The sequence below is a fragment of the Oncorhynchus mykiss genome, chromosome 16 (assembly GCF_013265735.2).
Source record: "Oncorhynchus mykiss isolate Arlee chromosome 16, USDA_OmykA_1.1, whole genome shotgun sequence".
Classification (NCBI taxonomy): domain Eukaryota; kingdom Metazoa; phylum Chordata; class Actinopteri; order Salmoniformes; family Salmonidae; genus Oncorhynchus; species Oncorhynchus mykiss.
The window spans coordinates 44,418,264-44,431,583 of NC_048580.1; the positions used below are offsets into that span (position 1 = coordinate 44,418,264).

General features: G+C 44.7%; 2 protein-coding genes across 5 annotated transcripts in view; one reads left to right on the forward strand and one right to left on the reverse strand.

Moving 5' to 3' along the window:
• LOC110492086 (lysine-specific demethylase 9) lies at positions 1-11,758 on the forward strand. The gene is made up of 7 exons (XM_021566095.2): positions 1-702; positions 952-1,589; positions 5,990-6,127; positions 7,567-7,709; positions 8,752-8,919; positions 9,163-9,271; positions 9,707-11,758. The coding sequence occupies exons 1-7, from the start codon at positions 138-140 to the stop codon at positions 10,316-10,318; spliced, it is 2,373 nt and encodes a 790-aa protein (XP_021421770.2). The 5' UTR covers positions 1-137; the 3' UTR covers positions 10,319-11,758.
• The window catches only part of LOC110492085 (tyrosine-protein phosphatase non-receptor type 12), a 19,619-nt gene continuing 17,911 nt past the window's right edge, over positions 11,613-13,320 (reverse strand). For all 4 annotated transcript variants that reach the window (XM_021566093.2, XM_021566090.2, XM_021566091.2 and 1 more), the window contains 3 exons: positions 13,006-13,036; positions 12,816-12,899; positions 11,613-12,695 (listed from right to left, as the gene is read on the reverse strand). In XM_021566093.2, coding sequence (XP_021421768.2) covers positions 12,634-12,695; positions 12,816-12,899; positions 13,006-13,036 — 177 coding nt within the window. In that variant the 3' untranslated portion in view covers positions 11,613-12,633. The remainder of the gene's footprint in view (positions 12,696-12,815; positions 12,900-13,005; positions 13,037-13,320) is intronic.

The following is a 13,320-nucleotide window of genomic DNA, read 5'->3' on the forward strand; positions in this document are numbered from 1 at the left end:
AGCGTGCGCATCAAGTGTGGACAGAGCAGAAAGGGTGGATAAACTGCAAGTACAGGATCGCTGGATGCATACAAGAACTACAAATTCAGATCGAGTTGCGCAGTATGAATTTCTAGCCATTTAAATATACGTGCAAAATGGCTGCACAGGTCGACTTGGGCCGTATTAAAGTAGAAAATCATGTAAGGGACAGCCTTGGTAAATTAGCCAAAGAAAAGAAGAAAAAGAACAAGAGGGAGCTGTCACCATCAACGGATAAACGCCAGCGTTCATCCGAAAAGGAAGCAAAGAAAGTGAAGCTCCATCATCACCACCACCATCACCCACAACATGTTCAACAGCAGCGAATACACCAGCCGCATCAGAATGGTCAACCACGCAACTCCAGCACCGAAAAAATGACTCTGCACCACCATCATTATCACCACCATCACCACAACAACACCAAAGGCGCAAAGGACACGCACCCTCAACCTCCTCTGCCTGCGCAGAAGGTGGTATCTGCAGCAGCCAAGTTGGACAGGAAAAAAAAAACGGTTCTGCCGCCTGGACAATTCACTTTCACGCCCCTCAAAGTGGCCAAGCCCAAGGACAAGATACAGGAGAACAAGGAAAAGCACAGTGAGAAAGAGCTCAAACTCAAGAAGGAAAACACAGAGGCTAACGTGAAACATGGGGTAGGCCTATGTAAGAAAAACAAAGGTAGGTTATTCTTGCCTATTCTATTCCATTCTATTCTATTAATTCTTAATGTCACCACTCTTTAATTGCTTGAATCGTATGCAAACTTACAATTAAGTCAGACAAATGGACTAATCTGTTGAAAAGAAGCAGCCAGGTGATGCATAAACAGGTGAGGATGTTTTGCATACTCGTAGTTGTGAACCAATTGCAATTTTGGTATGGACAAATGATGTGCATGGTAATGAGCTATCATCTTCCTGCCTCCAGAGCCCCATCATGATGAGAACAGCCATGCCCAGTCCCTGGAGGTGCACCTGTTGAGGAGGAAGAAGAAGAAGAGGAGGCGTCGTGAGGATGAGCGTGGTAAGAAGATCCGCACATTCAACAAGGAGGTCCAGACTGTGTATGGAGGTCTGGCTGACCACAGTCCTTCAGCTCGCCTTGGCCATGTGAAGGAGGGGAAACACTGCCAGCCTGGTACAGGCCCCAACAACCACCACACTCCTAAAGGAGTACACAACCACACCCACCCTCCCTTCCTGTCCCCCCAAGACCACTTCATCCGCAGCTCGTCTCTGCAGACAGGCACCGTCTACGGACGCTTCATTCACGAGGAGCGCCAGGCCAACGGCGGAGCGTCGGTCCTACACGCCTACGCTGATGAGCTGGCCTCTCTACGGCCCGTGGAGATGGAGCGCTTCACCCAGGAGTTCCTAGAGCTGGCCTTCGCTGAGAGACCCCGAGGGGCAGCCCGCTACGCCCTGGCTGTGGTGCACGGGGCTGCTGCCTTCCTACCTGACTTCCTGGACTACTTTGCCTTCAACTTCCCCTCCACGCCGGTCAAGATGGAGATCCTGGGGAAGAAGGATATAGAGACCACTACTATCGCAAACTTCCACTCTCAGGTAGAGTATTAAAAACGTCATGGAAATGGCCTGTCAGTGACCTGATGTTACCTGTATGGGACTTCATACTGTGTTTTTGTCTTAGCTGACATTAAATACACTGGCAGTGGTCACCATCTTGGTCCTGGAGAGCTACAGGGTGGGAAGGCTTTTGTTCCAGCCCATCATCAACACCTCAACCAGCCTGATAAAGTGACCAAGTGAATCAGGTGTTCTGTTTGGCTATGTTTCAGCTCTGAGACAACAACAGCACTTATCTTAAACAAAGTTATAAATTAGCTAATTCTTCCAATAGTTGTTTCAGTCCAAAGTACACCAACGTTAAGTCTATAGCTGAACTCTTGCCAAGCTTTCCCTGTTGCTATGCTCCTTAGAGGCCTGTTCCATGGCGTTTTACTGTTGTGGACACGCATAGCGGCGGCAGGTAGCCTAGTGGTTAGACCGTTGGACCAGTAACCGAAAGGTTGCTGGATCGAATCCCTGAGCTGACAAGGTAAAAAATCTGGTTCTGCCCCTGAGCAAGTTAATCAAATCAGATATATTATTGGTCACATACATGTGATGAGCAGATGTTATTGCGGATGTAGCGAAGTGCTTGTGCTTCTAGCTCTGACAGTGCAGTGCAGTAATATCTCACACATTAAAGTGTGTGATATATCCAATACACACACATCTAAGTAGGAATTATTTAAGACGAGCGACGTCAGAGCGGAACGGACAGTTGAATACAATACAAAACAGTATATACATATGAGATGTAAAAATGATTAAAGTGGCCAGTAACTCATAGTCTATGCCTATAGGCAGCAGCCTCTAATGTGCTAGTGACGGCTGTTTAACAGTCTGATGGCCTTGAGATAGTAGCGTTTTTTCCGTCTCTTGGTCCCAGCTTTGATGCACCTATCCTGACCTCACCTTCTTGATGATAGCGGGATGAACAGGCAGTGGTTCATGTCCTTGATGATCTTTTTGGCCTTCCTGTGACCTCGGGTGCTGTAGGTATCCTGGAGGGCAGGTAGTTTGCCCCCGGTAATGTGTTGGGCAGACCGCACCAGCCTCTGGAGAGCCTTGCGGTTGGGGGCGGTGCACTTGTCATACTAGGCAGTGATACAGCCTGACAGGATGCTTTCAGTAGTGCATCTGTAAACATTTGTGAAGGTTTTAGGTGACAAGCCAAATTTCTTTAGCCTCCTGAGGTTGAAGAGGCTCTGTTGCACCTTCTTCACAACACTATCTGTGTGGGTGGTCCATTTAAGTTTGTCAGTAATGTGTACGCCAAGGAACTTGAAGCTTCCCACCTTCACCACTGCAGTCCCGTCGATGTAGATAGGGGGGTGCACCCTTTGCTGTTTCCTGAAGTCCATGATCATCTCCTTTGTTTTGTTGATGTTGAGTGAGAGGTTGTTTTCCAGGCACCACACTCCCAGAGCCCTCAGCCTACAGGGAGGAGGTGTCTCGGCATCTTTGGTAATCAAGCCTACTACTGTTGTGTCGTCTGCAAACTTGATGATGGAGGCGTTAGTTGGTGGTGTGCTTGGCCACACAGTCATGGGTGAACAGGGAGTACAGAAGGGGGTTGAGCATGCACCCTTGTGTGGCCCCAGTGGAGTGGAGGTGATGTTTCCTACCTTCACCACCTGGGGGCGGTCCGTCAGGAAGTCCAGGACCCAGGTGCACAGGGCGGGGTTCAGGCCCAGGTCCTCGAACTTAGTGATGAGCTTGGATGGTACTTTGGTGTTGAATGCTGAGCTCTAGTCAATAAACAGCATTCTTGCATAGGTATTATTCCTCTTTTCATATGGGATAGGGCAGTGGGCAGTGCGATGGCGATTGCATCGTCTGTGGATCTATTGGGGTGGATCTAAGAATGTGTTTAGCCTGTCCGGAAGCAAGACGTCGGTCTCGGCTTTTGTAGTCCGTGATTGTCTGTCGTCCCTGCCACATGCGTCTTGTGTTTGAGCCGTTGAAATGCGACTCCACTTTATCTGTATACTGATATTTAGCTTGTTTGATTATCTTCGGAGTGAATAACTACACTGTTTATATTCAAATCAAATCAAATAAAATTTTATTTGTCACATACACATGGTTAGCAGATGTTAATGCGAGTGTAGCGAAATGCTTGTGCTTCTAGTTCCGACAATGCAGTAATAACAAGTAATCTAACTAACAATTCCAAAACTACTGTCTTGTACACAGTGTAAGGGGATAAATAATATGTACATAAGGATATATGAATGAGTGATGGTACAGAGCAGCATAGGCAAGATACAGTAGATGGTATTGAGTACAGTATGTACAAATGAGATGAGTATGTAAACAAAGTGGCATAGTTTAAAGTGGCTAGTGATACATGTATTACATAAGGATACAGTCGATGATATAGAGTACAGTATATACGTATGCATAGGAGATGAATAATGTAGGGTAAGTAACATTATATAAGGTAGCATTGTTTAAAGTGGCTAGTGATATATTTACATCATTTCCCATCAATTCCCATTATTAAAGTGGCTGGAGTTGAGTCAGTGTCAGTGTGTTGGCAGCAGCCACTCAGTGTTAGTGGTGGCTGTTTAACAGTCTGATGGCCTTGAGATAGAAGCTGTTTTTCAGTCTCTCGGTCTGCTATTCTGCCATATTACCAGTCGCCTTGCCATGGTAAAATGCGGTGGTTTGCGCTTTCAGTTTTGCGCGACTGCTACCACGGTTTCTGGTTAGGGTAGGTTGTAATAGTCACAGTGGATACTACATCTCCTATACCCTTCCTTATGAACTCAGTCACCGTATCCGTGTATGCGTCCAGATTATTTTCGAAAGTTACCCGGAACATATTCCAGTCCACGTGATCAAAACCATCCTGAAGCGTGGATTCCAATTGGTCAGACCAGTGTTGAATAGTACGAAGCACGGGCACTTCCTGTTTGAGTTTCTGCCTATAGGGCGGGAGGAGCAAGATGGAGTCGTGGTCAGATTTGCCGAAAGGAGGGAGGGGGAGGGCCTTGTAAGCATTCCGGAAGTTTGAATAGAAATGGTCGAGAGTCTTAGTAGCGCGAGTAGGACAGTCGATAAGTTGATAGAACTTTGGCAGCCTAGTCCTCAGATTTGCTTTGTTAAAATCCCCAGCTACAATAAATGCAGCCTCAGGATATGTGGTTTCCAGTTTGCACCGTGAAGTTCTTTGAGGGGCGTCGAGGTTTCGGCTTGAGGTGGGATGTAAACGGCCTTGGCGATGACGGGGGAGAATTCTCTTGGGAGATAATATGGTTGGCTATTAATTGTGAGGTATTCTAGTTTGGGTGAACAAAAGGACTTGTTCCTGTATGTTCCTAGAATTACACCATGAGTTGTTAATCATGAAACACACCACTCCGCCCTTCTGCTTCCCGGAGAGAGATCTATTCCTGTCTGCGCGATGTACTGAGAATCCTGCTGGCTTTACCGACTCCGACATAGTATCCCAAGAGAGCCATATTTCCGTGAAACAAAGTATGTTACAGGCCCCGATGTCTCTCTGGAAAGAAATCCTTGCTCTTAGCTCATCAACTTTGTTATCCAAAGACTGAACTTTAGCGAGTAATATACTCTGAAGCGGTGGGTGGTCGAACCAGCAGGCCGCCTCGAGTGCTTCCTTTCCGCCAGCAATGTTTCGGATCGGCCTCTGGAATAAGTTAAATTGCTCTGGGGGGAGTGGATAATGGCTCTGCTCCAGGAATATTGTTGGTCGTAATGCTGGTAGTTCTGGTGAGTTACCGCCGTCCTAATATCCAATAGATCTTCCCAGCTGTATGTAATGACACAACATTTCCTGAGCTAATAATGTAAAAAATAGTACATAAAAAAAAAAACAATACTGCAGTTTTCTAAGAGCTAGTCGCGATGCTGCCATCTCCGTCAGCGCCATCTCCCATTCCACTCTTCCCCGGGCACAGAAGACATGTCGATTATGGAAGCCCCCCGCATAATCTCTGATTCAGAGGTGTTGGGTTAAATGCGGAAGACACATTTCAGTTAAATGCATTCAGTTGGACAACTGACATAAACACTCACGCGCACACACAAACACACACAGTGCCCTGTGCAATTTACACAGACAATTAGCCTCGGCCTAATTTAATGCAGCTGTTCCACTGGAATATCCAAGGGCTACTAATGGGTTCAGGGGAGCTAAATTAATGCATGGTGAATGTTGTCTTTAGGCCACTGCTTGATTATACTGCACTAACTAGCGTTATCTAAATGTTGGAAAGCCTTGCACGGCTCCATGCTCAACTAACCATCCAGCCGGGTCAGTGTTAATCCGATATCCTAATTATATATTCTAAAACAAATTCATGTTGGCATTGCATTCATTTCAGGTTTAGCCAAATCAACATGACCTCTCCCTCTGTGTGTGTTTGCAGGTGGGTCGGACCTACTGCTCGGGGACATACAGGGCCGGACCTATGAGACAGATCAGTCTGGTGGGAGCCATGGCCGAGGAGGTGGGGGACTACTTCCCAGAGTTCCTGGACATGCTGGAGGAGTCCCCCTTTCTAAAGGTCAGTCAAAGGAAAAAGGCAGGGATGATTTCTGCTTAGAATTCACCCTTCATTAACAGATGTAGTGTCGTTGGATTCAGTTTTACTGGCCTACTGGGCCTTGTAAGTAGTTTAGAACATATATACTTGAACAAAAATATAAATGCAACAATTTTAAAGATTTTACTGCGTTACAGTTCATATAAGGAAATCAGTCAATCGAAATCAATTCCTTAGAACCTAATCTATTAACTGGGAATACAGATAAGCATCTGTTGGTCACAGATACCTTTAAAAAAAAAAAAGTTGGGGCGTGGATCAGAAAACCAGTCAGTTTCTGGTGTGACAACCGTTTGCCTCATGCAGCGCGGCACATCTCCTTCACATAGAGTTGATGAGGCTGTTGATTGTGGCCTGTAGAATGTTGTACCACTCCTCTTCAATGGCTGTGCGAAGACGCTGGATATTGGCGGGAACTGGAACATGCTGTCGTACACGTCGATCCAGAAAATCCCAAGCATGTTCAACGGGTGACATGTTTGGTGAGTCTTCAGGCCATGGAAGAACGTTGACATTTTCAGCTTCCAGGAATTGTGTACAGATCCTTGCGACATGGTGCCGTGCATTATCATGCCGAAATATGAGGTGATGATGGCGGATGACTGGCACGACAATGGGCCTCAGGATTTCGTCACGGTATCTCTGTGCATTCAAACTGCCATTGATACAATTGAGTTGTGTCTGTTGTCTGTATGCCTGCCCATACCATAACCTCACTGCCACCATGGAAAACCGCTCACCCACGCGATGCCATACATGTGGTCTGCGGTTGTGAAGCTGGTTCAACGTACTGCCAAATTCTCAAAAACAACGTTGGAGGTGGCTTGTGGTAGAGAAATTAACATTAAATTATCTGGCAACAGCTCTGGTGGACATTCCTGCAGTCAGCATACCAATTGCACGCTCCCTCAAAACATGACATCTGTGGCATTGTGTTGTGTGACAAAACTACACGTTTTAGAGTGGCCATTTATTGTCCCTAGCACAAGGTGCACCTGTGTAATGATCATGTTGTTTAATCAGCTGCTTGACATGCCACACCTGTCAGATGGATGGATTATCTTGGCAAAGTAGAAATGCTCACTAACAGGGATATAAACAAATTTGTGTGCACATTTTTGAGTAATATGCATTTGTGTGTATGAAACTTTTCTGTGACTGTTTATTTCAGCTCATTAAACATGGGACCAACAATTTATATTTTTGTTTAGTGTACATGGATTCATTTTATGTTTTTGTGAATAGAGTACATATCATTTATGGACAAAGTGAGACAGAAATGGTTGTTACTTGTCATTTCTGTCTCAATGTGCGCATCTTGAATTACTCCAAATCTGCTACGGTTATTACGGTATATATTAGAGTTTGTCGCTCTAACCCTCTGTGTCTTGTCCATCCAGATGACCCTGCCTTGGGGCAGTCTCTCCAGCCTGAAGCTGGACTGTCGTTCCCAGAGTGATGATGGACCCATCATGTGGGTCCGGCCGGGCGAGCAGATGGTGCCAACCGCTGACATGCCCAAGTCCCCCTTCAAAAGGCGCAGGTGGATCCCATGACAAGACTTTTATCATAGTAATACATACAGTATAAGCCTATTTACACACTGAGTGTACAAAACATTAAGATCATCTTCCTAATATTGAGTTGTACCCCCCCCCCCCCCCCTTTTGACTTCAGAACAGCCTGAATGTGTTGGGGCTTGGACTCTACAAGGTGTCAAAAGTGTTCCACAGGGATGCTGGCCCATGTTGACTCCAATGCTTCCCACAGTTGTCAAGTTGTCCGGATGTCCTTTGTGGACCATTCTTGATACACACAGGAAACTGTTGAGCTTAAAAACCCAGCAGTGTGGCAGTTCTTGACACCAAACGGTGCACCTGGCACCTACTACCGTACCTCGTTGAAAGGCACTTCAATCTTTTGTCTTGCCCATCCACCCTCTGAATGGCACACACACACAGTCCATGTCTCAATCGTCTCGAGGCTTCAAAATCTTTCTTTAAACTTTCTCACCCCCTTCATCTATACTGATTCTAACAAATGGATCACTAGTCACTTAATTCATGGCACTTTAATAATGATGTTTACATATCTTGCATTACTCACCCCATATGCATATACTGTATATTATACCCTCTATTGCACCTTGCCTATGCCGCTCAGTCATTTCTCATCCATATATTTATATGTACACATTCCTATTCCATCCCTTTACTTAGATTTGTGTGCATTAGATAGTTGTTAGATATTGCTGCACTGTCGGAACTAGAAGCACGACCATGTGTATGTGACCAATAAAATGTGATTTGGATTCAAAGTGGATTTAACAAGTGACATCAATAAGGGATCATATCTTTCACCTGGATTCACCCAGTCAGTCTATGTCATGGAAAGAGCAGGTGTTCTTAATGTTTTGTACACTCAGTGTAGTTTTCCCAGAGTTCAGGATCATTCATTCGCTTAGCTCTACTTGACCCTTCTAGCCATGATGTCACTTCAGTCTGCATTACCCAGGGTAACTTTGGCTATTCCTCACTGCCGGTGGATGACTGGAGTACTACCTGCTCTCCCTCTCCACCTTGCAGGTCCATGAATGAGATCAAGAACCTTCACTACCTGCCTAGGACCAGTGAGCCCAGAGAGGTTCTGTTTGAGGACCGGACCAGGGCTCACGCTGACCACGTGGGCCAGAGCTTCGACTGGCAGAGTACGGCAGCAGTGGGCGTGCTGAAGGCTGTGCAGTTTGGAGAGTGGTGGGTTGTTAGTGTCGTTTGGGGCATGATGAGTGTTTATGAAGTGTTTGGCATTCATTCGTCTCTGCTCTCAGCTGCAATGCAGTAGGAATGTACTGGTGAAACGGCTTCATCCAGTGATACTGTTGTCATGACAATTTGTTATGAACCACTTGAGTTTTCCCGATTTGTGTGTCAACATTTATTTAGGTGTGATCCATATGTCCGGTGAGCTAACGATTGTGACGGTTCTTTGGTCAACAGGAGTGAGCGTCCGAGGATAACCAAAGATGCGGTGTGTTTCCACGCGGAGGACTTTAACGATGTGGTCCAGAGGCTGCAGCTGGATCTGTACGAGCCCCCCGTGTCTCAGGTAGGAACCGAGCTCTCATTGAACCTTTAACGTGTTAGGGTGATGCATGATTCATCCTCTGTGTGGGATGATAGCTGGTCAAATGTCAGATTTGAATGCAGAAGGCTTCAGCGGAGATGACATAATGTGCCATTTAGTGAGTTAGTTTCGAGCTATAATTAGCAGGACGAGAAGCTTAATTTTGGCCACAGAGAATGACCCGACCTGTGTGATATTCATTTTTGAGAGTTCGTAGTGTTGACCTTGATACCAGACACGTCAGGCTTACTTTTTATGTTTGCGAAGGATCAGGATTTTTATGTTTTTTAAAGATCTATGGCCGAAAAATGTTGACACAGTGAACAACATGGTGTTTGTGGGAGTAATCCTTGTTTTACAATGAGGAGAAATTAGGAGGATCAGGCAGGCCTACCCCTAATTCTCATCTCCCTGCAGTGTGTCCAGTGGGTGGATGATGCCAAGCTGAACCAGCTGAGGCGGGAGGGCATCCGCTATGTCCGCGTGCAGCTGTGTGACGACGACATCTACTTCATCCCCCGGAATGTTATCCACCAGTTCAAGACTGTGTCGGCAGTCTGCAGCCTGGCCTGGCACATCCGCCTCAGACAGTACCATGAGGAGAAGGATGGGGGGGAGCACGCCCAACACAAGCCCAACGACCAGAGCATAACATCAGGTAAAATGTTTTCATCATCCCTCTCCCCGGCCCAGTCAGATGCCAAAGTGCTCCACTGCGCTGGTCCAACACAGAGAGACAGGACCCAGGGAGGGGTGGCCAAGACAGAGGAACCAGTGTTTCAGAAGCCTGCTACTCCACCCAGAGAGCCCCAACCAGCCCCTCCTCAGCCTGCCAAGTCTGCCCACCTGCGACCTCCCTACCCGGGCATCAGCCCCCTGCCACCTGTCGCTTCTGGTTCTAACCCCCCTACACTGGAGCCCAGGCTTCCACAGCCCTTGGTCCGTCCTCCTCCCCCTGGTCTAAACTACAACTCCCCCCGACCCCACCATGATGTACAGCGTCACTGCCCCACTGACTTCCTCAAATGACCTCTGCTCCCCTTTACTCCTTTACCCTCTGAGGTAGAGGAGCTTATTTAAAGGAGTGCAACTGTGTGCATTTATGACTGACATTCCTATGTAAAAAAAAAAAAAAAAAAACACAATCACAATTTTCTTCTTGAAATTGTTGAACTTTTTCCTTTTAAATTATTCCGACTATAATGTATTATTTGTATGTGTAAATGCAGTTTGAGACAACCCCAGATTTTTTTTCAGCCGAAGTGTGTAATTTAAATGTAGAAACATTTGTCAGAAAAAGTGTCAAGTGTTTCATATTTGTTTTAGTAACTGAAACTTCGATCCCTCTGGGGAGTTTCCTAACTTCTTTCATGAGTTACTGAAGCAACTCGCTTTACCAGTCAAGATAGAGTACCATGGTATATATCATGAACACTGCCTAATTAGTTTTTAAAAGACATGTTTTCCCATCTCAAAAGGTGAAATAAAATTTTAAAATATATAGTAAGTGCCTATTAAGTGCAAAATAAAGGGACAGCGTTGACCGTTTCATCTTAAAGCAGCCATCAATCCCCTTCTGACAGGGGAAACGTATTGTTTACAACAGGGAGTGGCAATTGAATGCAAGTTTCACCAAATTTGAAAACATCCTAGCCTGTAATATCAATGGATTCAGGGTTGTCACCTGCTTTAAAAGCTATGATTTGATTATTAGATGTTCAATGTTTCTTTTGAAAAAAAGTTTTAAAAAGGAATAGTTTCATCATATTAAAACTGGAGTTCAGTTCACGTAACAGGGTCGACCTTAAAATTAGGGACAGACATAAAGGAACCTCTAATCACATGAAATGACTTTGTCAAAGCAACAAAATAACAAGGGCTTTACAATGATGGTGAAAACTTGGAGAAAGTTTGGGGTTAAGTAGGGTTAAAATGTCCCTGAAAGTGACACAGGGTTGATGGAGGGACATGTCAAAATGCTGCATTTCTGCACTTTAGGAAGTCTTTCTTCATATATTTAAAAAAACACATTTATTGAATTCTCCATATTGTCTATATTAAAGGGCACTTATTTGAATATAACAGGATTGAACAAATTCTATATTGGTGCACATTTTCTACTTAAAATATTTAGTGGAACGACCCAGCTATGGTTTCTTTTGAGCTTAGTCATATTCTGTTGTGGTGTGGAGTGTGGCTGATGACCAAGGCATGCTATGTGTAGTGTTAATACAAATACTGTTACTGTTGTTGATGTTTGTATTTTAATTCATGAGAGATTTTTTTTACTATGTTGTCTAACAAAAAGTCAAAACAATTTTTTGGGTAAAAATAATAAGTTACATTTAATAGAATTATGTTATTAAAAGTGTGATCAGTCATGTAAATTGAGAACACACAATGGAATGCATCAACTTTTCCTGTGTTTAAAAAAAAAAAAATAACTGTATGCCTGTATTATGTATGAAACAACTGAGTGGCATTACTTTTGTAAGCATTATAGAGAAGAAATCAGTGATCCTCATCAATGGGTAAATTTACAGCAATTGGTCTTGGATTTGCTTTTAAATTATAGCCTGTAAAGAAAACGCATCCACCAACTTACACGTGATGTACATACAGTATCGGTCTTATCTCACACCGCCATGAAAAATATTACCGGTACAAATATATTTATCCTTACAAACAGTTGTCCCATCGTGGTGGGTAACATTCACACTGAACAGTGCAGGTGTAGATCTAGCATTTGTCTGGATCAAAAGTAGACTACACTAACAAACCAAATCAAAAGACATGTAAAACTATCTGGATGTAACATGTATCAAGTGTTAACAACCATTTAAAGTACCTTACAGTATCTGACCAGGCAAAATAGTCAAAAGTAGCCCTCGCTTAAACATATTTATCAACTCATCCATCCTTTTGCCAACATGTGATTTGTGTTTTTCGCAACCACAGTACAATCAATTTTGTCATGAATAGCAAGCAGGTGGTTCTGTAAAAGGAATCTCATCAGAGATTGATCACCGAGCCATAACAGCAGTTTGAGAAACCGTGCTTGTGTCCTTCCAGAATCGATGCAGAGGGAGAATGCTACAGTACAGTACGTCATCCTCCATGTCTTCATGAAATACTCTTCCTTCACACTGTGATAATTCGTCTGGGAACGGTCACTGGTCTCACTTGATAATGACACAGGAGTTGGAAAAACGGCACCAGCAGGCCTGGGACCAGGCAATCACTGGTTCAGTTGAGTAGCCGGTATCGACTAGCCACATGCAGGGTTCCAGCCCTGTGATCTCAGGACAGTGGCCAGACGTGTCCAGCTTTGTTGACTGGCCGCCTTAAAACCACGTCTCGGGGTGAGTCCTTGGCCCTTTAGGCTTCACAAAACGACTCCCAAATCCTGGAGAGAGAACAGACTTTGTGAGACTGTGATTCTTTATGATACTTTGAGAGACTTTTGAATTAAAAGGACTATTGATGGTTAATGAGATTTGCATGGATCTCCTTTGAGAATGCTTACCAAATTTAAACACTGATGATGAGGCAGAGGCACCATAAGGAGGTGATCCAGAGTGGGCTGTTGCTGCTGGGGGGGCTGTCTTTGCTGTGGGTGGGAAGAATGTGTTACTATTTTAGCTCGCAGAGGTACACTAGAGGTGGGGGGTGTATGTTCCAGACAGCAGATCCATTTACAGGGATCTGTTACTTACGTTTCTGTCTGTACTTGAAGAACTTCAGGCTCTGAAAAAGAAAAACCGAGACTGCTGGCTTTAGATAAGACATAGCTGGAGAGTGGGGTAAGTTAAGACAAAGGGGGAAGTTGAGCCGCCCATGTTTCTAGGAAACCATACACAAAATGAAGTCTGCGAAGGAAGAAACCACATTGAAAAAGTGGCAAGCAAGTTATGTCGAAAAAAAACAGATTTTCACCAAGTCAAAGGAATTTGGGGTTAAATGCTTCATGATGCTTGTATCTCAACCAAAGGAGATCATTTAAATATTGTTCTGTATATCAGTCGGGGTCT